General features: G+C 34.7%; 2 protein-coding genes across 8 annotated transcripts; one reads left to right on the top strand and one right to left on the bottom strand.

Moving 5' to 3' along the window:
- LOC106884029 (Krueppel homolog 1) lies at window positions 1–10,437 on the bottom strand. Of its 3 annotated transcripts, none has more exons than XM_014935209.2 (2): window positions 10,323–10,437; window positions 1–3,231 (listed from the first exon to the last, which is right to left on the bottom strand). In XM_014935209.2, exon 2 carries the CDS (start codon window positions 2,974–2,976, stop codon window positions 904–906), a length of 2,073 nt encoding a protein of 690 aa, XP_014790695.1. In that variant the 5' UTR covers window positions 2,977–3,231; window positions 10,323–10,437; the 3' UTR covers window positions 1–903. The 3 variants fall into 3 exon arrangements, with proteins under 3 accessions (XP_014790695.1, XP_014790697.1, XP_014790698.1); XM_014935211.2 differs by lacking the exon at window positions 10,323–10,437 and adding an exon at window positions 8,640–9,507; XM_014935212.2 differs by lacking the exon at window positions 10,323–10,437 and adding an exon at window positions 8,088–8,615.
- On the top strand, window positions 10,428–26,215 carry LOC106884036 (zinc finger protein ZFP2). 5 transcript variants are annotated; one of them, XM_014935245.2, is made up of 3 exons: window positions 10,466–10,546; window positions 11,398–11,447; window positions 23,938–26,215. In XM_014935245.2, exon 3 carries the CDS (start codon window positions 24,004–24,006, stop codon window positions 25,552–25,554), a length of 1,551 nt encoding a protein of 516 aa, XP_014790731.1. In that variant the 5' UTR covers window positions 10,466–10,546; window positions 11,398–11,447; window positions 23,938–24,003; the 3' UTR covers window positions 25,555–26,215. The 5 variants fall into 5 exon arrangements, with proteins under 5 accessions (XP_014790730.1, XP_014790731.1, XP_052828729.1 ...); XM_014935244.2 differs by lacking the exon at window positions 11,398–11,447 and having other exon boundaries at window positions 10,428–10,546; XM_052972769.1 differs by lacking the exon at window positions 11,398–11,447 and having other exon boundaries at window positions 10,487–10,602.
- Window positions 26,216–26,224: the final 9 nt, after the last annotated feature.

Here is a 26,224-nt window from a genome sequence, read left to right as displayed (position 1 = left end):
TTCACATTGTTGAAACTTATCTTTATTCAATAATTATTTTAATATTTTTCTTAATTATTAAACATTTACAAATCTAAAAAAATACTTCTAATTTGCATAGTCCATCAAGTGTACTATCACACTCAATAGTCATGTCACAAGGTTTGGAACTTATAAGAATCAACATTGGTACAACAGCCTGGTTAGCTTTCTTTAGAATGATGGCTACCTTTAGAAGGATAGCTCTGATGTAAAACTAAAAATATTTTTTTGGTTTGTTAAAAATATGTCCCATTGTAAGCTGATATGATTGAACTGGCCACATTTGAAACATACAAGATAAGAGGACAAGTACTGATGGTCTTATTTCTGTATAATTTTCATATCTTTGGTGCAAGTAGATTAATCCTTCAACTGTTCTAACTTCCAGTGACAACCAATACCCATTTAAACAGACTGAGAGTCAAAAAGCCTTAATTCAATAGGTCAAGATTTATTAATGTATAGTATGGTTTTCTACGAATTTCAGATTGTAAAAAGGCTGTATCAATAAATATTGCATATATGTCAAATGTGAAAATATATTTCATAAATCATAAAATCAATAATAGTTATCATCAGATTAAAATTTTGTTTAGATTTTTTTTAATAATCTTAGTATTTGCACAATATCAAGAAATAAAAACAAAATAAAGTTATTTAGCTTCAAAACTTTGAAGGGCTTATTTTTCTCTAAAGAGAAAATCTTAAAAAAAAAAAAAAAATCAGAAAGCGAGTGGATAATTTATGAGTAATTGTCTACATAAATTGATAAAATAAAACCATCAAAACCTCAATAGAGACCAGTGACATGAAGTCTTAAAAAAATAAAAGTGAAGATATCCACAATTTGTGGCGAGATTTTATTCGATAATTTTCTGCTGACTAGTTTGGACGAGAATCCTTAATTTTGTTTAAGGGTTGCATTCTAAGTATAGATGATTGTGCAGATAACCTGTGAAGTTCTTCAACCATGCGATTAGTCGCTGCTGAAGTTTGTGGAGGCATTCTGTTAAAGTCTTCTGCTGCTTGGCAAACATTTGATGGGGTAAACCTATGAGGTGTCTCTGTCATACGTCTAGAAGACTGAGAATGCTTCATATGTTCTAGTGTAGGCATGTGTACACTGGAGGCAGGTGGTGAAGATAAAGGTGTAATTGTTGATGAATTGGATAGTGAAGATAGCTTTTGCAATTCTTCAACAGTTCGTGCAGCTGAAGCACTTGCTGAAGATAATGAAGATAACTGTTGCAATTCTTCAACTGTACGTGCAGCAACTGAATTGGAAGCAATGTTAGATGAAGAAAGAGTAGATGGTGGCTGCCACGTTAATTGGGTATCTCTTGGTTGCTCCTTTTGTTGTTCTTTCATATTTGAATCAGACAATGGCATCCTTGAATCAGACATCGACATCCTTGAATCAGACATTGACACTCTTGAATCAGGAATTGACATCCTGGAATCAGACATCGACGCCCTCGAATCAGACATTGACACCCTTGAATCGGGCATTGACATCCTTGAATCAGACATCGATGCCCTTGAATCTGACATTGGTGCCCTTGAATCAGGCATCGACACTCTTGAATCAGGCATCGACACTCTTGAATCAGATATTGACACTCTTGAATCAGGCATTGACGCCCTTGAATCAGACATTGATGCCCTTGAATCAGACATTGACACCCTTGAATCAGACATTGACACCCTTGAATCAGACATTGACACTCTTGAATCAGCTTGTAGTCGTTCAGAATTATCAGAAGCTTGCATCAAGGCACCAGCAGCTGCTGCAGAAAGTCTTTCGAGCTCTTCTACAGTGTTAGAGGCACTGGACTGACCTACAAGCATTACATAATTTTCTAGAGATGCATGGGTTTTCTGATGGTTTTTCAAGTTGGTCTGATGGCTGAAAGCCTTACCACAATGAGTGCAAACAAATGGTTTTTCTCCAGTGTGCGTTCGACGATGGTTTTTCAAATTAGTCATGTGGCCAAAACCCTTTCCACAGTGACCACAGATATATGGTTTTAATCCAGTATGAGTCCTCTCATGATTACGTAGATTGGTTAGATGACTAAAACGTTTACCACACATTCCACATACAAATGGTCTTTCCCCTGAGTGAACTCTCAGATGATTTTTCAAGTTAGTTTGATGACTAAACGCTTTGGGGCAGACGGGGCATTTATGAGGTTTCTCCCCTGTATGAGAACGTTCATGGTCACGAAGACGGGCACGCACAGGGAATGCTTTCCAGCAGTAGGTACAATGGAAATGTTTACGTTCTGCTGGAGTTTCTTCATGGTGAGATAGATTTGATTGTCGGGAAAACGCCTTGCGACACGTCTCACACTTATATGGTTTGTCTTTGGCTTTCTCTGATGGTGGAGTCAGCATAGAGAAAGGAAGAATACTTTTATTTGTTAGAGCTGTAGTTGCCATGGGAAGTGTTGCTAGTGGTGTAGCTACTGATGATGTCAAAGCAGTTTTCTTACTAGTAACATTTGAAGGTGCTGTTGTTGTAGTTGTTGTTGTTGTTGCTGCTGCTGCAGTTATTGCTGTTGTAGTTAATATTGGTAAAGGTGTAGTAGAAGATTTCCTGTTTTGTTGGAAAGTTTTCTGTCGACCATTGTTATTTTTTGGCATTAAATGATTGAGATGTTGATGATGATCAATAGGAGGTAAAAGCTTTTTAGCATTATTCCGACAATTATTTGTGGAAGCAGTACAGTTGTTGCTGTTGTTGTTGCTGTTGTTGTTACTGCTGTGATTACAAATATCAAAATTCATTTGATGATTAGGTGGCATATTATAATGATGATGATGGTGATGATGTGGTGTATTCATTTTGAATGGGAAATTGGGAGCATTTAAATAAAAAGGGTGTGAGTTTAAAAATGAACAAGCATCACCATTTTTTTTTGTGTCTTTTTGTTTATAAGCAGAGGAACACATGAAGCCAAAACTGTGACTACTGGAATTAGACAGTCATAGAAATGTTTAAATCTTTTTAAGTCGTCTTACTAATTCCACCTGCAAAATATTGACTTTGTATGATGCTTAACATCCAATTTAACTTCTATTTCAAAGATCAGACATAGAGAAGGAAAGAAGCTTCAGCAACAAAGTTGAATTAAACTTGTTTTCAAGTTTGTAAACGCCATGCTGAGACATCACTTGGAATGTTTACTTATTCAGTGTATAACAAACCTGAAAAATTATAGTTAGAAATTATTTTAACATTTACAAATATAATTTTAGAAAAAATAAAACGTTTTTGAATAAATATATATTTATTAGAACTAGCTTATTCTACTTAGATTTTGTAACTTGTATTGATTATATTGTCAACATAGTATTAGCTACTTAATCACTAAGTGTATATCCCTAAACTCTTTAAAGAATTTGAAATGGGTACTGCATATTCAAGCCTTACATCTTAGAAATGCAGCCCATGACAAAGCAAGAATGGTTTTAACATAACGGTGCAAATATATAATTCCAAATAAGATGACAGCACACCAATTCTCTAGGGGCTTTTTCCAAGCACTTCAAAAACTACATTACCCATACAGCAATTGGCCAGAGTTAGAAGCTAAGAAATGGAAAGAACTAAATAACAAAAAGAAATATTTGAGATTGAAAAGGTTCGAGGCAAAACCATATTTTTAGATTATAGCAAAGAGCACACACGTACACTTGCGGGTTTTTTAAAGCCAGCTCTTATAATAAAACTTCTCCACTTACAACATACAACTCCAAATGATTTACCAAGAAGTTACGCTGTTCACATACAGATAAAAATATAAACACCCATATAACATATGGAAGAAATTACAAACATCAACTAAAAAGCATCTTGACAGTAAAAGGAGTTTTTGTGCTCTGAAAGTTCTCATTTTCTCTCAACTTCAGATAGCTATGCATTTTGGTCTGCTGTAATTGAGATATAAAAAAAATTTGACAAACTTTCCTGCTACTTTTCAGTATGTCACTAAACTGCCCATTTTGCACCCAATATTTTCTTTTCACTGCTTTTGCAGATTTCCATGACTATGTTGCCACCCAATTCCTCTATTATGAATATGAATTAAGAGCTTGAGTTATAGTGAATTACACAAACATGGATGCAACCCCCATGGATGTGTTACAGTTACTCTCTCGATACAGCTTGGTGATTCTGACCATTGATTTTCTAAGATTCCTCCACTCAGCATCAATGTAAGAAGCATCATTGGCTCAGTTAGCTATTCTGCTACCTCTTCACAATCAGCCATGCTGCAGTTTCCATGAATTCACCATATCCCTAGCAGGGTGGCTGAACAGGTGCTATGTGTTGCCAAAGGACAGCCTGTAACTATGCAGTGCACAGTTGTCATTCCATGAGGTATTTTCAAAATACTAACACCCACTATACTTTTTTAGAAATACAACAAACTCCTTTCTAGGTTCATTTTCTCTACTTTCCTTTTATCACCATTACCACAAATGATTCACATCACTAGGTATAACTTTTTTTAGCCATTAAAGCTCTAAAAATGATTGTTTCTAGTTGACATTTCAACTTATACTTGTAAATTGTGTAATTCCAAGTAGACTTGTGCTAATCATTACTTTTAAACACACCCCAAGCAATTATGCTAATTTCATAACTATCACATAAATATTTCTAAGTAACCCACTGTTTTTTCACTTTGAATCTTTTACTTTCCACAGTGGTCAATCATTCCATGAATTTTTACTCTTCACATCAACAAAACTTTCAACTCTAATTTATACAAAAATCTTTTCTCAATGTCACTCAGTTATAAGCTACATCTGTTACTGATTATCTGGATTGAAAGACACATCACAACAGTATTTATTGATAGAGCACACACAAGTCCTTACTCTATATACTTGGACAATTATATATCTCACTCACTAATAATCTATTCAATATCATCTCTGAGCTAGCTTAAATGATATTTTATAAATGTGGAGAAACATTTCTGGCATGCTTGCACTGAGTGATAGTGTGAAAAGAACATTTGAAACTGATGTAAAGTACAGAGAACTAAGATTCAAAAGAGTCAACAAAACGTGAACTCTTAACTAAAGGAAGATTACAAAAACATTATGGAAAAGACAGAAAGGCTTCGAGCTCCAAAGAAAGAATATTTTAGAACACTCAGTAAATAAAAATATAATAATTACAATTCTAACACAACTCCCAGTTTGAGAAACATCGACATTTTAACATCTGTTTTTCATAACTGAGTAAGTTGAATGGATCTGCTGGTTAGCACACAGATACACACACCTCACTGTGGTGTCATTGAACTTTTTTCCCTGTATCATTCGTTTTTATTGTTATGATGTTTCTGTGTATGATATTTTATTAATGTACATCATCTATACATGCTACACATTTATGTACAACTCTCTCTTTTGCAAACATCAACTATTTTTTAGTCCTTCGCTAAACTCTCAATCTGTTTGAGCTCTGCCTTTTATCCAATGGATATTGCACACCTTTCTCTTCTGCAAATCACTTACATTTGATTCTCATGTCTCATTATTGTGCAATATCATATAATCCTATGCACAAATCACAGTTTGCTTTTTGCAAAGAGAGAAAATCTTGCACTTTTCTAGCGACCATATTTTATTTACAACCCTAGCATTATTTATAATACTTAACCCATTAGCATTTAAACCAGTCATATCCAGCCAAAATATTCTAGCTTGTTTTATGCTGAAACTGGCCAGATCCAGCCTCTCACACCTACCCTACAATGTTATTCTAAAACTAAACAACTACATCTTCAAAATCTCGAAACTATGAGACAATGCATAGTTAATTCAAAACAATATGAATAAATAAGCATTACAACTGATAGAGAAATGTAAATGCTAGAGGGTTAAAGTAATTCAAAAGCTGTTCATTTATTGCATCTGAGATACTGATTGTGTTAGCCAGCCAGAGACTTCACCACGCATATAAAGTAAAAATTGGTTGCATTGTGTACATAGTTTCAAGCTTTTACTTATTGACTTCCTACAAATTTAGCAAGGCTAGCTCCCAGATAGCACTGGTATTGTATACTCACTGTTGCTATCTAGTACTTTGGTCTATGTCATGTTAGCACCATCAGGCCTTTTGCAATCCAGACCATGCTTTCAGGTGTGAAACTTTTCTTTGCAACTCTCACAAATTTTGCAATGAGAACTAGAATAAAAGTTCTCAGGGATAACCAATCATGAAGTCATGATAAAACCTCAAGAGCTGTAACAAATATACTTTTCTTACTCTAGGCACAAGGCCTGAAATTTTGGAGGAGGGGGCCAGTTGATTAGATCAACCCCAGTTCGCAAGTGGTACTTAATTTATTGACCCTGAAAGGATGAAAGGCAAAGCTGACCTCGGCAGAATTTGAAGTCAGAACGTAAAGACAGATGAAATACCGCTTAGCATTTTGTCCGACGTGCTAATGTTTCTGCCGGCTCGCTGCCTTAGAGCTGTAATAAATATAAAGAGACTGAAGACAATGCCATTATCACTTCAATCAATTTTCAACAAAAATACCGTAGCTCAACACTCTGGCAAAACCTGAAACTACACCTTAGCGACTTGTTTCAACTTTGCTAAAACTATATCAGCTACTTCAAAGACTTGGTTCATCAGTTTGAGATTTTAGTAACTGCCTCTCTCACATGCATACCTCTTATCCTATTACTAATACTAAGCATGCAATTTACATTTGACCTACATATCAAGATGCTCCCAACATCAATACCAAGTACTTGAAAGTATTTAAACAACATAATCAAAGGCCCACAAACAAGGATACTCTGTTAAGAACATTTGAATAGGGTTATTTTCCCTGAGATATGTTTTTCATGCCCTCCTACACACTTGAAGATTGACATAGTTGATATAAGGCCTAAACTTCTATAGACTAATGTTTGTTGGGGATTCTAGAGGACTGCTACAATGAGGATTGACAGGAAGCATTTAACGTAGGATTTGGAAGATGAGACATAACAGAGATGTTGCAGAGGAGAGATGGGTGCACTAAATGGACTTGTTCAGAAGAGTAGGGAGTTACTATAGTAGTAGAAGTAGTAAAAGAAAGGTCATGTCTATGGGTGAATGACAGTAGCACTTTAGAGTGAATTTGTACCAATCAACTGGATGGTCATTTCTGGATGCAACCTAGAATATTTGTAGCTGTAGCAGCTGCACTGTCAAGGATATGAAAGTATCACTTTTATGCGAGTCACACTTGAGCTTTATAGTGTAATCAAATGATCAGACCTCAAATATGTGACAGTGAAAACAAAGCCTAGATTTTAGATGCAGTTTTGACAATATTACAGATACATTATGGCCATGAGAATTTGAGCAATCAAAACAAAAGGTAGAGTACTTGATGCAGGCACAAAAAAAAAAAAAAAAAATTGAAACCACATAAGGCTAGGATCCAGAAGTTCATTTTGTAATAACGTTGTGGATGTGATCTCATTGCACAGTGCCTTAATTGCCATCAATCACAGCTTAAGCTTGACAAATACTTTGTAATATGAAAACTTTGCATCTATCTATCTATCTTACACTGATATAGATCAAGTTAGAAAGACAAAAATTAGGTGTTCTTTGAAAGAAGTCTTTTGTGATATTTATTCTTGTCACTATCAATCAGTGACTGGCATGTTGAAAACCAACGACACCCACGTTCACCAGTTGAGATACAAAATAAAAAAGTAAAAAAATTCATTTGGTGACAAACAAGACTTTGAAACAACTAGAAAGGAACAGTATTAAGTATCAAATATGATTCTCAGAGCAAGTAACCAAGGAAAATAATCTTGCTGGTAACTGCTCTTGACTATCTAAACTGGAAAAAATATTGGACTTCAAAAATTTGCTGTCTCAATTTGGTATGTATCAACGAGAAGTTGTAGGCCCCTTATTTGCATGAAATAAGTCCTGTAAACTGGATCGGGGTATTCAGTAGTTAATCCCATGGAATTAAAATTGTTTTCCTTGGTTACTTGTTCTGAGAATCATATTTGATACTTACCACTGTTCCAGACATTGTATCTGTATTTTCAGACGAATGATTACACCAAGTCGTTTATGAAGAACACTTCCCAGGAAAAAAACGTGACATACTGCTTCGCTCCCTACACACGCCTTTCCTGCAGTCGTCATCTTGCAACAGTCTAGGCTGCAGTTAACAACATCAATCTCACCAGTCTCCAAAAACCTGACCCGGAGAAAAGGCCAAGAGTACAGCTCCTTTCTCCAAATGAAACTAATAAAGAATTTGAGACTGGATCTAAAGCCAATAGGTTAGACAGATTTATCTTATTCTGGAGATTTATCGACCCCATACCACCATGTACATGAATTCCTTCGGATAGTGATTCTTATTCCATTGATATGCAGATTATTCACTGGTTGCCCCATTCTTCTTTTCAGTCACATTATCTGTAACTAACAGTAAATGGAAGTACATCATTGAGACAATAACATTTTCTAATACAACAAAATGTAGCGTATCAGATCAGTACATTTCTAATGGGATGTCACCAACATTACTTCGGGATGCAGTGAGATTTACAATACTAACCCATAACTGGCTTAAGAACACTGACGAAAGTTATAAAGTAAAATTATTTAGAAGTTTCACAGTTTTAAGACATGAATGAGGTGGAACGTCATCGTTGAAAAAGTGTTAGGAAACAAACTGCCATGTGTGCTTATTTCTGAGAGAAACTGTTTAAAACAAAATAAATATACAAAAAAAAAAAAAAAAAAAAAAAAAAAAAAAAAAAAAAAATCACTAGTATCAGTTTCAGTATGGTTGACAACTGTAACAAAGTGGAGCTTCCATGTGACTTACAACAATAAACTAGAAACAAAGCCGAAACGCAGTCTGACGTCACTTCCTATTAGCTTGACAACTGTTACAAACTTATAATCGATTTAGAAACAGATCGTGTTGAAAATTAACGACGATCAATCTTTCTTTTCACTAGCTAGAAAGACATATTTGAAGGTAAAATAAGTTAACGCAAAGTTTATTAAAAAAAATCAATGTAATCAGTTCTGTCACTCGTCACCTAACTTGGAAAGGGAGCTAAGTAATAGCCATAAACTGAATCGATCAATTATTAGCACATAAAAATATAAAAAGTAACTAATAACGAGAATAAGACAAGGGATCCGCTATAAAAGTAGACAAACACATCAGTATAACAATAATAAAGTAATATACACATACTATCTGCAACATAATCTTAGTCAAATACGCCTTCTTTAGACAATACTACAATTAATACATTTGACAGATTCAACCCAAATGCAGTGGTGTAAGATAAAATAAGTCAAATGAATCCATTTCCACTAAATATCAGCATGTATTCTTGATAATGAAATAAATTGCAATTTAGAAATTAGAAATGCGTTGAATCAGCAGCAATCAGTATAAAACTAACAGTGAAAGAACTAGTTTCGATCATTCAGACTAACGTTATCAAAAGACCATTACTGCAAGTTATAAATCACTTATTATTAAGTGTACTCTTTATCTGTCATATCATACAATATTTTGATTATAATAAATTTGTTTATAACTTGCATCGTATTAAAACAATTATTTGTACTAATCATGGTACCAAATGCGGATTTCTTTTTAAACAGAAAATGCTTAGGGTTAGATTAACTGAAATAAAGCGGGACAATGCGGTTGATTGTCTCAGACGGAGGACAAATAATATGGAAAAGGCGGACAATAAGTCGGAGACCATTCCAGTGTCGTACTAACAACTCCCCATTCAAGAGAACAATCAACTATTTACTTGACACAGAAAATAGTTTTCTTTGTTACTAATCAATTTCTTATTTCGGATGAAAGTTTTGCGATTAAATATCATTCTCATCAGTTTCATTTATTATTTCAGCACAATATTCTATTTAGCAACTCGATTGAATTAAATTAACAAAACGAAGATATAAAAAAATAAATAAATAAACGAAATAGCTTTAAATTCATAAAACTCTACGAAATAAATGAAACTAAATAAGAGAAAACGTAGAATAATAAGACATCTGAAAAACGGCTTTGTAATAATTTTACTTGGTTTATCCCATAGAATATAATTGTGGTATGAGATAGTCGACGGAAATAGAAGTTAATTATATAAAATCAGGTCTTAGAAGTGACCGGTTTTTTCAGTTGAAGATGATTATAAAACGATGGAAAAACAAAGGAAAAATTAACTTCTAAAAAAATTATAACCATTGAAAATACCTTTTGAAGCATTATGAAGTGGTTTGACAGTGATCAATGGGGAAATTGGTGAGAGTTAAAGAGGAAACGATCAAAGCAGGTGTGAAGTGACCTCCATGTCGGTGCGAGATCTCGGTGTCTGCAGTTGTCTCCCCTTTGTTTATGTCGAAATTAGACAGGATCCCCATCCCTTAAAAAAATGGCTGCATAGGAAACGATGAAAAACTTCACCACTAGCTTACAATGTAAGTACACTTCGCTGCCAACTTGTCACTAGCCGACTTAAACATATGAATGGCCGGTAATTGTAATGATTCTTCCGTATGTTACTCAAACAGTTGCTTGATTTTATTATATTAACACTACGTAAGCACGCTGAAATATTTCTTGATTGAAGTCATACGCACACATATACATACACACATACACATATACGTGTGTGTATATACATATATATATATATATATGTATATATAAAAGTTTAGGGAATAGCTAGTAATGGTAGATTTTCTTTAGGTTAGAATGTCTGTAGACCTTGGTTTGACTAACTGAATCTGTTACTACTTTTCTCTCTAAATTATTTCATTGACTGAGTTGTGATTTGGATAAACTATAAATGTTCAGTATGTCTAATTTCGAATAGCAAGTCTGCTGGGAGTGACTCGGGGCCATTTAATGAATAGATTTATAACTTAAAATGACAGCAGTTCCATACATACACATACGAAAAATAGTGAGTGTTATGTTTTCGTAAATATATTATCTAATGGATTCTTATATTTGAAGTGTTCTTATATATGTCTATTGATGTTTTTAATTGATAATTACAGTGTTCTCTGCAATATATTGTTTTCTTCTTGCGATATTTTCGTAAATATGTTTAAAATGTAGCACTTAACTGAAATTAGTGTTTCGCTATAAAACAAGAAACAACATTGATATTCAAAAATATGCAACAGATATAGCATGTAAGGATTTTATTTTAATTAGGTTATATAATTCAGTTTAAACACCGGCCATTTGGTTCACTGGTTTGATCATTCCCAGTGGTTTGCTGTAATGATTTATCTTTCATATTTCACTATCATTTTCCCAGATGATATGGATAATATTTCGACGCTTCACTTTGTGAGTTGCGATTATGGGGTAAGTATGCTTAGAATTGAACACTGTCTTCTCTAGTTAATATAATACCTCAATACCTTTTGAAATTAAGCACTTTTCGAAAAAGAAATAAGATCGAATAATTCTGTTTATAAAACGGAAATTTTAAGTTTTCCTTATACATTTCACACCAGTGTTGGTGGGCCTTTGGATTGCCTTTTCATTCATTCTTTATTATTATTTTTTAATTTGTATCTCATGAAAATATTTCATGTGCTGAAAGTTTTAAATGCCGTGAAATTTAGATAGTTTGAAATTTTCGGAAATTCTAATCCAAAACAAGATATGAATATAAAGCTGTATTTACACAGACAAGCAACTACCATCAAAACTCTTAATTTTTCGAACTCGTTTGCTTTGCATGGATAATGAAGTTACCTTCTCTGTATACCATTTGTTAAAGAGATCTAGTTTTTCTTTTCAGTAACGCCAATGACAATTACTTTTCTTTTAAATGCTTTATTCAAAAGTTGCAGCATTTACAAGAATTTCTTTAAAAAGTTAAACTTTTAAACAGAAACATCATGAATACCAGTAGTATGCGAAGGGGAATCAATTTTCCATATCATTTGTAAAAATTGGTTTTGAGTTTTGCCAAAAGAAATCGCTTTTAAATTAACATCTTCTCTTGTAAGATGAATTTTTTTTCAAGTTTTAAATTTAAATGACACATGGTAACGTGTTTCCTAACTTGTGTGGTAGGTACATCATGCTACCCGGTTTAACACTACAGCCTGATACATAAAAGCCTTTAAAAGAGTTCACTCTGTTGTGAACCTCCAGACCCAGCTCATGACAAGAAGTTAGCGTGACCACACAAAGAGCTGATACCTGCTACACTTCACTAGATGCCAGAAATAAAAACAATTCTCCCTCCTTCTCTCTAACATCCATGAACACCAAGATCACCTCTTATGAATATGCTAACTTCACATCTTGTTCCTCTGAGACAAATCTTATCTTATCAGTCTCTACTGTAAGGATATACTTTTTTTACTCAAAGGTCATACATAAATTTCCCTCTCCCTGACATTCATCTCTTTCACCTGGATCTCAGTCATGAAGACTTTCAATTACTCTGGCTCAAAGCCAGCCTTCCCACCTCCAAATTTGCTTCCTTCCTCAAACCTCGCAAACCACTAACAACTTTTCAACTATTGAGAACACCTAGCTCACCTTCACTCCTCTCTGAAGTCATTCAGTGAAGACTTCAATGCTCACAACTCTTCTTTGGCTCTCATACACATCCCATATTGATGATACCAATGCAGAAACAAGTCTTTTCGCTCCTTAACCAACACACAGACTCGCCAGACTCCCTTGGTCACTTTCTTACCTAAATACATCCTCTACCAGACCAAAACTTTCTCTGCAACCATCAAACCATCAGGTTGTCTGATTAGTGCCTTATTACAACTACCCACTATAAATGCACATATGCAATGCCCTCCCCTCCACATATACATGTCCCTGATCCTATGGCATTTCAAGTTAACCAACTAACAGAATTCCACTTATTCTTGCCCTGACAGCACGTGCTTCATTTCTGACACATCAGAAACACCAGATGGCTTGCTAAAGCCATCCTGTTTAACATGTCTTCCCACATCTCACACAACAAAACCTTGGGGAGTTACTGAAACCATCTTCTTAAACATGTCTTCTTACATGCCACAACAAAACTCACAGCCCTGACTTTTCCAAATGGTTCACGCAGCTGTGCTGTAGTAGTTTAGGCAAAAATACATGACCTATAATACTTGGAGAAAATCACCCACTTTACAAACTAGACAGCTCTTACCCAATATCATAATTCCAGTAAGACCATCCAAACTGAAAAGGTTGCCTCTGTGCATTGCAGAGCCATCAAGCTCTCCTACTTCTGAAATTGCAGATGATCCTTTTAGTCTCCTTGCCATAAGGAGCTCTAATTAAAAAAAAAAAAGACAATCACTGCACATATCAGGAAAACATTATCTCACTCTAACTTCATCACACATGAGCAGCACATAACTAGAGTCTTTATGATCACTTGAAATACTATGCCTTGCTAGCATTTCAGCCACCAACAATTAGTCCTCTACAAAGCTTAGGTGAGACTACAATGAGGTATTGCTTCTACGTCTGGGTCAGTACAAGCTGCTGCACACATGGCTATTGTGGATTACATCCAGTGAAAGGCCACTTAATGACTTCAAGTCACTCACTCACAGATTCATTCTAACTTCTGGCCCTGAAATGTACTGACTCCTCTGCCTTTTCTACTGCTACTATAATGACTTCTTATCTTTGAAGCTGGCTGGTCTCATATAAACTTTACCCAGGCCCTCTCAATTCACTTGTTTCTTCCAATTGTTTTTATATAATCCCCTCCCCTCACACATACTAACTGTTATACCCTGTCCTTTCTTTCCAGAACTTTAGTCCTCTGGAATTCCCTCTCTATATATATCTTTCTTAAAGTCATCAACTTGCTTCTGTTTAAGCTAAATGTTAACATCAGTCTTACTGCTGGATGACCTGAAAGCTAAGGATGTAGTTCCTTCCTTCAGACCTAATTAGGATAATAATAAAAAAAAAAAGAAACTTATTGCTTGTTGTAGTAAAACTTGAAATTTTAATGGTAGTATTTATCCACTGGTGGTCTTGTTAAACTAGAAATTACTTTTCTGTTAAGGCTGATGTTCTGCTTGTAATATCTGAAACTGATACCTTTTGGTGAAATGTAGTCCTGTTTATAAAAGTTGTGCAAGAGTGGCATGAAGTGTCTAGTTTGAATATGAATGTTATTTGTCTGTTGAAATTTTATGAAGAGTGGAGGGATCTATTGAAGAGCATATGGTGAGAAGTAATATCAAATGACCATTAATACAGAGAAGGAAGAATGTGGAAAATCTTGAAAATTGCACACTGAGGTTGATATAATGTGGATTAGAGCAAACTATGTTTTAGTGGAGTAATCTGACAGGTAACTTCTGAGTCAAGAAATAAAAGATGGATGAAATCCAAAACTGTACAACTTTGTCAGACTCAGTTGAAAGCTTTGCTAATAATCTCAAGCTCAGCACTGCTTTTGCTAAAATTCTTGAAAGTGAGAGAATACTGGTAGATTGAGAACAAAAGCAAATTTCCAGTAGAACTGGTTATTCTACAAAGTTAGTTGATAAATTTCTTGAGAAGTTCTTGAAAACCAGGCTGCAGTTTGGGAGATAAAGGAGCTTGCTGATTGTGCAACATTCAAGATATCTTTTTGTTTCTGATGATAAAATTTGAGGTGCAATATTGGGTGAACACTTTTAAATTGATGGTAAGTGAATTTTTCCAGTTTTTGTAGGCAGCATTCTTCAGCTATGAGTTGCTTAGAAATTATTGACTAGCTTGGAACTTAGTTTCAGTCTACCACTTAACTTAGATGAGTCAGAGATGAAGCATGTTTACTGTCAAAGATAGGCAGCACAGATTATAAGTAGAATTTTGAGGTAAATGACTCAAGTTTTCAGGGTTGTGTGTAACAAGGTGGTTTAGATGGAAATGCCATGAAATTTTAATGACCAGGTAATATTAGGTGGGTAGATATTGTGACCACAGGGAAAATGATGGGTTGAGAAGTAAGAAAGAGATCAAAGGTTTGAGAAGTTGGTGATACTAACTTGAGTAGACAAATGATGATAGTAAATGTTTCAGCCTCTGTACTAAGACTGTTGCTCACAGAGGACTGAAACAGCTGGTGAACTTGTTTGTTTAGAGAAAGTTGTGAGTATTAAATCATTATTACTGTATATAGAAAGATGATGATGATATATATATATATATATCATCATCATCGTTTAACGTCTGCTTTCCATGCTGGCATGGGTTGGACGGTTTGACTGAGGACTGGTGAGCCAGAAGGCTGCATCAGGCTCAATCTCATCTGGCAAAGTTTCTTACAGCTGGATGCCCTTCCTAATGCCAACCACTCTGAGAGTGTAGTGGGTGCTTTTACGTGCCACCGTCATGAGGGCCAGTCAGGCGGTAATGGCAACAGCCACGCTCAAAATAGTGTTTTTTACATGCCACCTGCACAGAAGCCAGTCCAGCGGCACTGGCAACAACCTTGCTCGAATATTTTCTAACGTGCCAGTAAGGCGACGCTGGTAACGATCACGCTCAAATGGTGCTATTTATGTGCCACTAGCACGGAAGCCAGACAGCTATTCTGGTAATGATCACACTTGGATGGTGCTGTTAGTGCTCCACTGGCACAGGTGCCAGTCATCGAATATGGTTCAATTACGATTTCGATTTCACTTACCTTAACAGGTCTTTGCAAGCAGAGTTTAGTGTCCAATGAAGTAAAGATAGGAATAAGTGAGCTGGCTACACTTCTGGCAGAGGCCACGAAATGGCTGAATAAATATATCAGACAATCAACTCAAAGTTTCTTAAGGTGTTTCAATGTACATTTGGGCAATTCCCTTAATTCTATCTACTTCCATTTACATAACTATCAGGAATAGGTACCAGATCTACGTTTTATAGCTGAAGATAAACCACATCCTATCTAAAGGGAGATATATCTTTTTCTGCTTGATGTTATACACCTGAAGGTAAGCCTTAGCCCTTAAAATGTAACTTGCAGTTTACAACACATTCATATTTTTGTTTATATATGCAAAATGGTGCTGTATGTATTATTTCAGTATACTAGTGAAGTAAGTATTGTTCCTGTCAAGTTTACAAATTGTGATGTCATTGTTATGCTAGTATTGTTATAGCATTGCATTTATTGTACATGCTGATTAAGACTCTATAAGGTAGTTATCAGTTCAGTACCGGAATTTGACTATTCGATAACATTTCTGAACATAAGGGATTGTGGGTGACTATGGCTTTACTTGGATAAATTTAGTACATGACTGTGGTGCTGCTAGTTAATAATAACAATGAATTTCTCTACTTGATGACCCAAACATTATAGAGACCTGGCTGTGATGTTTTACTGCTGCAGCAAGAACAAAAGGCTTCTGGGCACCAATGCTAAAAAACAAATAATAGATTTTGCTTTTATCAACAGTAGGTATAGTAACTATATATAAAGTTTATTTTTCTGATAAAATTATTAGCACTTGAAGAAATTAATTTTAGCAAGATAAGATCTGCCATAATGTCACCAGTTCCTTCCTAAAAGAAATTAACAGAGTTCAATTCTTATCACAGCTTCAAAATCTGGACTGAATCAATTCTGTTATTCTTAGAGATTGCATGAGTCAACTCATTTTTGTGAATTTGATAAAATTAGAGCTTATAGCACAAAGTCCACAAGAAGATATGATTCAAACGAGGCTCTTAGAAGCATGCAATCATCTAAGCATCATGTAAAAGTTTTAGAATATTTTTTTAGTCCAGTAATCTGAAACTTAATGCCTGCATTGAATTGATTCAACACTGAAATGATTTCAGATTATTAAAACGAAAAAAAAAAAGGATGATATTGATCATGTCACTATGTCATATGTTGAGAGAAACAAACGTAAATCTATTTCTAAATGTTGCTTTTATGAATATAAATTAGTATCATCAAAATGTCCTGCATTTATTGAAACTTTTTTTAACTTCTGATCCAACAAATAAAAGATGAATGAAGTCTGAAGTTAAACACTTTGCCAGACCCCTCAGCTGAAAGCTCTGCTAATCACAAGAGCAACAACAGTGCTTTTGCTAAAGTTCTTGAAGGCAAGAGACTACTGGTGGATTCTGGACAAAAGCAAATCTCCAGTAGTACTGGCTTAGAAGCAGGGCTGTGGAGTCAAAACAAAAAACTTTGACAACTCCTACTATTGGCACTTTCAACTCCAACCCCTCTTTATGTAATTAAGTGATTGTGGTCTACATATCTCATAAAGCATATGCATATACTTGTACTTTGAATAGGCCTATATGTTATACCCTGTTTATATTAAAGAATAATGATATTGTGAGTTGGAGTTGGTGTCAGTAAAACTATACCAACTCTGACTCCAGCTACTCCTTAATTGTTTCCATCTCCACGACTCTGACTCTACAGCCCTGCTTAGAAGCCATGCTAATGGTGAGAAAGCAATAGTTGTTTGATTTTGTTTCATAAATTGGAGAGAGAAAAGGTTGTATGTAAAACCACTGTGAATAGATTGAGGAAATTGAAAGTAATAATTCGGCAAATATTTATGAAATTGGTCTAAAAATACTTGAACTGTAATCCCTTAGAATATTTGGATGGATTTGAATAAACCAGTGAGTTCATATTAAAACAAATTAATGATCCCTCATTGAAATTTTGGAAAAGTTTGATGCATTAAATGGAAACAAATAAGGACAATGGTGTGAGTATCATGGAGTTGTTGCTGAATGGAAGAAAAATCATGGCTTGTTGGTATGGATAGATGTAATGAATGAGATGAAGTTCCAGTATAGTTTGGAAGATAGATAGGTTTTAAGCTATTGTTTCTTTTCAAAGAAAATATCAGAACATGTTATTCTGAGGTGACACTGTTGTCAGTATACATTAAACTATTTGTTGTATTGAAACTGGAAAAGTTCCACTTAGAGGAGGGACTAAACAGGCATTTCCTTTAGTAGTTGTGTTTACTACAAATGCACATCTCTGAATAATATCTGGAGACTGTAAAGTAAGTTTAGATGAAAATTTTTGTATAGATTCTTATCCAACTGCAATTACTAAATCGATATTTCATTCTACTTCTGGCATAAATTATATTGATTGATTGATTTTAAGGGGTTTATGTCATCAGATAGAAATGTATTCTGAAGTGAGAAAAGTTACAACAATATATACACCAAGGAATCCTTTTAACAAGGACAAGTCTTATGGAATTAAAACTGCCAATACATAGTTTCAGAGAGCAATTGAACATGTTGGAAATGACATAGATGTTATTATTTATGAAGATGATACAAATGTTGGTGATAAAACTGTTTGGTGTATCACGTCAGTGTAGCCATTGTATGGCCTTTGGGTGCTTTTAGTGGAATTCACTCTATTGCAAGCACTCAGATCCATGCACAGTCACCAAACCAAACATCCTATGTCTCTCTGAGATGCAAATTTTGCAATGATGTATCGAGTAAAAAGTAGAAAAAGCATACAAAAGAGACACAGGAACCAACTGAAAAAGAGATTTGTGTAAAGTGAAGCAAAGAAGTTGGAGGAACCTATAGAATGGTTGTACGATATGTTCCAAGTACCAATGCCACTGCAGGTGATTGAACCCAGGCATACAAGTGAGAGGAAGAGAAAACAGAGTTCCTGAAAATAGATGCCAGGAGAAAAAAATATTTAAACAAAAAACTCAAAAAAGGGAGATGGGGTGAATAAAAATATTCCTAAATAAAATGACACTTCCTAAGAAAAACTTAAAAGAGGAGATGTAGGGAATTAGTAATAATAGTACACCCCTCCCATGTGACAAGTGGAATGAGGCAGTTACAATAAGTAAGGTGACGTCAGCTGGTATCGAGAGAGTACGAGAAAGCTGTGTTGATAGTCATGTCTGTACTGATCTAGTAATTATACTGTGATATTGAGTGGGCGTTATAACAATCCAACTTTTTGAGGATAATAACACTATACGACTGGGGATCATACAGTGCCAGATAGAAACATCCTATCAATGAGTCTGGAATATAACAATATCTGTCAGAGCGACAACTGTCGTACAAAGACAGATACAACAGTGGCAAAAGACTGCTTTATAATGCCTTTGTTATTTGGAGCTGGCGGGTCTCATACCTCCATCACTCAGGCACTTTTGCCCTTCTTTGCCTCTTCAGCCTCTCTCCTCAACCCTGCTCGAGCCATGCCCAGTTCTTCTTTATTGGAACATCAGTCCTCTAGAATCTTCTCCCGGATCATGTCTTTCCTGCAGGTGTTGAACTGCAACTATTTAAATGAAACGTTAACAACATGAAGCTTGCCAACTTAATGGTACTACCCCTTCCTTCAGACTCTACAAGTAAATAAAAAAAATGTAATGGTTAGAATTATCAAGCATGATAATCAATTAGAGACTAATTAATTATCTTTTTTTTAGTATATTGACTAATAAAGAGGAGACGGTGTCACCAGTGCCTTGTTTACTAGCAAGAATTGTAGGTGTAAAACCACCAAAGTATAAGAAACAATTAGGTTTGTCAATTTCTATGGGACAATTGTCCTGTTATTGAAAAGCCATTTAAGTCATTGAAAAATGTGTTAACAGTTGAAAATAGTAAACTTGTGTAATGGAAAATTATTTGTTTCACCAACTTGCTGGAAAACATTAATGACAAAAACTTTATATGACTATACTCATTGAGACTCAATGGCAACAAGAGATCCATTGAAATTAAAAGTGTGATGACTAGTTTACTGTGAAGATGTATAACAATATGTAATAAAATCTCTGACATCACCATCATCTTTTAACATTCATCTTCCATGTTGCCATGGACAACTTTACAAGATCTGACAGGTCCAAAGATTGCATCATGTTCCAATATCTGCTTTGGCATGGTTTCTAGGGCTATCGTGATTTTGGCAGACCTAATAAACTGGAAAATGGCCCTTGCAGATTAAACTTACCTCATAAATGTAAAAAAATAATTTGGAAATGTGCTGAAATGCAATAATTTCAAACCAAGTTATCTTTAAAAAGAATCAAAGACAAAGTTATGATGACTAAGTGGATTAGTGTTGCAAGTGGTGTTGCACTATAGCTTTGAATTACACATAGTCAGTGTCTATATTTTGTGTTTCTGTGGTAGATAGATATGCCTTTTTGTGATAACTGGCTTCCTAGTTATGAGAGAAACTTACTGGTCATCATAAACTTGTTCCTTACTTTTCTGAGCTCACACTACACTGAAATTGATTTTTATCTATCAGTCATCCATGATTGATAAAATAAATAGTAGTAATAAAATAAAGTCCATAATCAAATTTTCCCTCTTTCTTCTTAGAAAAGGACCTTCAATGCTGTGTGCAGAAAAAAATGTAATATATTTAAAAAAAAAAATTTTCAATAAGTATTTCAACAATTTTTAGTCCCTTATATTTTCAGAAGAAGCTATTTTAAAATGTAGTTTTGTATTCTTGCTTAGAAGAGAATGTCATGAACATTATCCTACCAGCAATCTTGCACTTGTATTTGTTCAATTACTGTTGCATTTACTAGTGTTCTCTTATTGAATTCTTCAAAATCACAGGTAATTTGTCACCCACTCTATAGACCTTTGTCAGTGAAACTGATGGCCATTTTTTACCAAAAATTTCTCCCTGTAAATCTATGCTTGGAAGTGAAACATAAATATTATCTTTTGAATTCAGTAGTCTGCAGCTATAATACTCGGAGACAAAAATAACAAAGCCGTAAAGTGACTATTCCATTTAAAAATAAAGGAACTCTTTCTTCAAAATAGACTCCTCTACAATAATCATAACAGATTTAACCAAAGTCATTGAAATCTTTTATTCATCTCAGTATATTTATTATTATCTCTTATAGTTCCTGCATTGAATCCTTGAGTAGTTCTGCTTAATTATATGTTGTGCTCACTGTGAGTGGTTTAATTATCTTAAATAATCTGGTTTAAACTACGTTAAACAGTAACCTAGATTAAACTAAGTTAAACAAATTTTTTTTTCATTTTGTTTTTAGTTAAAGATTCTGTCTTAGCTATTTCCTAATATAAAAACCATTAATTGTAATCTGATACTATTGGTTTGTGGAGGCATGAGGTTAGGGTGTTGCACTTGTAATTGTAAGATTGTTGTTTCAATTCCTGGACCAGGCGATGCATTGTGTTTTTGAGCAGAACACAAGTTACTCAAATCTACTCAGCTGGCAAAACTGAGTAATCCCATGGTGGACCAACATCCCATCCAGAGGAGAATATATATGTCACAGAATCTGGGAAATTGCCCTTATGAGCCTATGGCTTGGGATGGACCTTTGATCTGTTGGTCATTGACTATTGTTTCAAATTATCTTACGTAACAAGGGCACAAGCTAAAAGATATATCTAGTAACTGATACAAAGGGCTACTGTTAATAATAAAACATTGGTGACATGTCACCAGGAATCTTAACTAGGACTGCTTTTTTAGGTCTCCTAACAGACATTAAAACATTGAAAATGGAATGTTTGCTCTCCATTTCCTCCATCTTTTTGCGACACAAGTCTTGAAAAGCAGAAAAAAAAACATGTCAACAGCCATCAAGGGAGATTCTACACAGTTGTTTGTTTTATTTGAAATACCAAGCAAATCTTAATTGCACCATACCACCTTATATAAGTAATGTAGTCTGAGACATGCTCTGCACAAAATGATCAAAAGCATTCCAGTTATAAAAGACAGCTGGGATGCTTTTAATCTTAAGTCTGTTTTATCCAGGTTGATCTGAGGTTAAACAACATGTCATCGACAGCCCCACATCAAAAGTACTGCTAAAATGATCACACTGCAACAATACTAAGACCTGCTCATCACAACAGAATTGAGATCCTAAAACCAAGGTGCTATGCAAAAAGTATTGATGTGGGTGCTAGTGCCATGTAAAAAGCACCCAGCACACTATGTCAAACCAAAAAAAGACTGTGGAACTTGGTGCTGCCTCAGGCCTTGTCAGTTCTTGTCAAGCTGCCCTACCCATGCCAGCATGGAAAATGGACATTAAATATTGTTGTTGTTAATGATGACTTCTGGTGTTTTAATATATGATACATAACAATATTTATAACTTAATTAAGGAAAGCTCAGCTATCCTTGTCAGAGCTACAGAGTGTTTTGGTTCTGAGCTACTGTTAGCCCTATACAAACCCTAAGATTACTTTGCTATTGAATACTGCTTACACTTGTTGGTTCCTGTGGAAATCCTTGTACTACTGGCTTTCAGAATTCAGACTGAGCATTAGCCATATCTAATTGTCCATACGCTGTATTGAGTCTAAATTATTAAATAAATAAAATGAAAAATGAATGGCAGTCATTGACTATGATTCAATGAGGATGGTGAGAATTTCTTTAGTATACTTTAAAAATATAATTGTGTCAAATTGCCATTCTTACAACAGCTATAACTGAATTTTATTTCGCATGTACAGCAAACATGGGCCATGAAATAACCTCTTTAAGTTAACAATCATTAAGTTTGACATGTAACATTCACTAATTCTTCTTATTAGTACCTACATTAACACTGATATCAACTTGCTAAAAATAGAGAGTGAAAATACTTGAAAAATTCAAGGAGTATTCACACCTAGTAGCTTACCTATTCTGTATTGCACTGATATGCTATGTTTATTAATACAACAATACCTGTGTTCTGCATATTTTTGGTGGTGCATTTTTCTCATTTGGGAGTACCTTTCTTATTGCCAACTAGCAAAACAACTTATTTATAGCTGCATTAGTGTTCAATTTTCTGTTCAATAAACTAAAGGACCTTTCCATCTTATGTTGGTTTTATTTTAAATTGTTGGAATTCCTAAATGTTTTATCTTCAATATGTAATGAGTTACATTTTCCTGTAGTGAAAATAAAAGACATGTTGAATGAGTGAGCTAACAGTGATTGACATAGGAAATACTGTATACCTATGGTCAGTGTATGAAAGTGATATAGTGCACACACACAAAACAATTACTTATATTCAGTGTGTGTGTATTAATCACATATTCAGTATAATACCAATGCAATCTGTTTCTTTCAATGTTTGCACATTTCATTACCTGTAAGAGCATACACTCATCATTGCAGATACATCTCTCCAGTGTTGTCCTCATTCAGAGTCACATAAGCTTGCAATTTAATGCACATCATGCTTCTCGATTATTTCAGCACAACATGTACCTGTTTTATTTTAGTAATCTCAAGAACTAGCTTCTTACTTAGACTCCAGATATTTTTCCCTTGCTTCTTGTTGCTGTTTCTTAGAAAAATTTGCACTCATCTCTAATAGTATTTTCTGCTTCATTAAACTAAGGTGCTCACTACTTAATCCATTAGCATTTAGCATTTGGGTCATATCCAGCCCAAATATTCTATCTGTCTTATGTTCAAACTGGCCATATCTGGCCTCTCACAACTACCCTACAATATCATTTTTAAAATAAACAATCACATCATTAAAATCTCAAAACTACAAGATAATGTATAACTAATTGAAAATAACATGAATAAATAAACATATTTGACAGACTGATCTGAATGCTAAATGGTTAAGCTATGGAATAGCGTAGTGGTTTATAGTAGGTTGCATTGTAGGAACATCCAGCTACATTATAGTTTTCTGTCTTACTTATTTAAATAGGTGCAATCTAGTATATATTATGAAAAATTCCTAAAGGAACATAAACCAATACATAAATATTACAATTAATTTTATTTAATTTCCAACATTTATAATTTGTATTATGCTTCACTCTTTAATTATATCTGTTATCTTTCTAGGTTATCCATTGTTTTATTAAACCTTTGATGCACCAAATTTTAAATATTTGCTGATAATTCCTAAAAATGAAGAAGCCTACCTGTGACCTTTGTGGAAAGATGTTCTCTCGCCGAGACAACATGGAGAGACATCGCATTCGTCATCTGCGCCGTGAAGTCTTCAAATGTGAAACATGTGGCAGAGATTTTAGTCAGAAATCCTATCTGAAGTTGCATCGTCGTCTTCATACAGGAGAAAAACCTTTTGGGTGTAATTTGTGTGGTCGTGCTTTCTCGCGCAATGATCATTTAGTGATCCACATCAGAGGACATCAAGGAATTAAAATGTTCAACTGCCAAATCTGTCACAAAGCTTTTGCACGTCGGTCTTACTTAACTGTGCACCAACGTATCCACACAAATACTCGTCCATATAAATGCCATGTATGTGGGTGTGCTTTCTATCGTGGAGACCATCTTGTTCGGCATCAAACTAAGCAGCATGGAGAAATAAAGGCTCTTCCTTCTGTTGAACTTGTTACAAGCACAACTCAGCAGGTTCATATGCAGAATGAAAACAATAATATGGATTCTGATAGTTTTAACAGCCAATGTGAGACCGTTCAACAAGAGCAACAACAAACTTCTCTTGTTGACCAAACACAAATACAAGTTGTTACAGTACAAACCACTAGTGATATGGAAGGAACAGATTTGCAGCAAGCTTTTAAATGTACTGACATCTCTTGCAACACCAACAATAATGATGGTATTATTCACAATTCGGGAGACCAGTTAGTAGCAGCTGTTACTAATGGTAACAAGACCACTTACCATTCTTGCAGTATTATCCATCCCAACCAAATAATACCAACTCTCCAAAGTGCTACTAATATACAGCCAGGCCAGGAAAATACACAACAGCATCAGATATATCAAGCTACTGCTGACTTAAGTGGAACTGGTATGGTTTACAAGTGTGATTACTGTTCAAAATGTTTCTCCCGTCATGAAAACTTGGAGCGTCACAAATCAACTCACCTTAATGAGAAACTTTATAGCTGTGACATATGTCAAAAGAGTTTTTCACGCAGGTCTTATCTCAGAGTCCATCATCGCATCCATACAGGGGAGAAACCTTTTGTCTGTGACAGGTGTGGTTTTGCTTTCTCACGGAAAGACCACTTACTAAAACATAAGAAAAATAATCAAGGAGAACGTAAACTGAGCTGTGTTCCTCCCAAGCAACTTATTGACCTGAAGGAAGATATTATCACACCTGAGGGAAACTGTCAACAGGTAGCAGTCGTCGTTCCAGCTGATGCATCTGCTGTGACTGATGCTGAAGGCAATTTAATTGTTACTCATGCCCCTGGTACAGATCCAGCTGATGTAGCCAGAACTATTGCCATGTATCAACAAGAAGCTACTGTCAATCAGACAGACAGCACTGGCACAAACCAAATCTATCCAATGCTGTCAACATTTCCCACAACTATTGAAATCTCACAATCAACAGCTCAAATATTCCCAACTATTCAGATGTACCCAGCTGCCACACAGCTCAATGTACCTCTTCATGCAAATGTCTCTCATGAAATTATTATTCCAACTTCTCAGATTACACAGAGCAAATAAAATTCTGAAAATATCCTTTTTCAATATCTATGTATCATGTAATTGATTGCATTTTTACTAAAGCACACAAACACACACATAGGCAAACACTCAAACACAAATATTTACACACACACACACACACACACACACTGATGCATTATTTTTTGAAACTTGCTTAACTAACAAGTTGTATATACGAGGCTTATTAGCCTTAGTTTCTTCTTCAATATTTTAGTTGTTTACTATACTGTGACTAATTAGCATTTTTTGAAGAGGTCTCATTATGTAGAATGTGATCTCGTCTTTGAATACTTTTTACGCAGAGGGACATGGCTAAATAATTACAAATAGACTGATATTTTCCAAATTTCACACAATTTGCCAGCATACATCACCCCCTGCACGCACACTGTGTACATAAAAAAAAGTGTATAGTACTTAGTGTATATACAAAGATGTTTTATGCTCCAAACAACTATTGCTTTTTAAATAAATTATTAACTTTTATTGAGAATCATAAGAAATTTAACTCAAAATAAATCTTGAATTTAACAACAGTTTCCTTAGAAAACAATTACTGAATAATTTTTGTTTTAGTTTCTTTAATATGGTCAGCCTTCTGTTTAAATACCAAGTTTTTTTTTTTTGCTGTTTTTCTTAGTTAATAGAGTTGTCTGAAGAGAAATGT

This window comes from Octopus bimaculoides, chromosome 14 (genome assembly GCF_001194135.2).
Source record: "Octopus bimaculoides isolate UCB-OBI-ISO-001 chromosome 14, ASM119413v2, whole genome shotgun sequence".
NCBI lineage: Eukaryota > Metazoa > Mollusca > Cephalopoda > Octopoda > Octopodidae > Octopus > Octopus bimaculoides.
Note: the sequence above shows the minus strand (reverse complement) of the source record. Positions and strands in the feature narration are given on the sequence as shown.

Coding starts and splice junctions, on each gene's coding strand:
- LOC106884029 (XM_014935209.2), bottom strand. CDS start 2,976: ATGTGTTCCTCTGCTTATAAACAAAAAGACACAAAAAAAAATGGTGAT.
- LOC106884036 (XM_014935244.2), top strand. CDS start 24,004: ATGAAGAAGCCTACCTGTGACCTTTGTGGAAAGATGTTCTCTCGCCGA.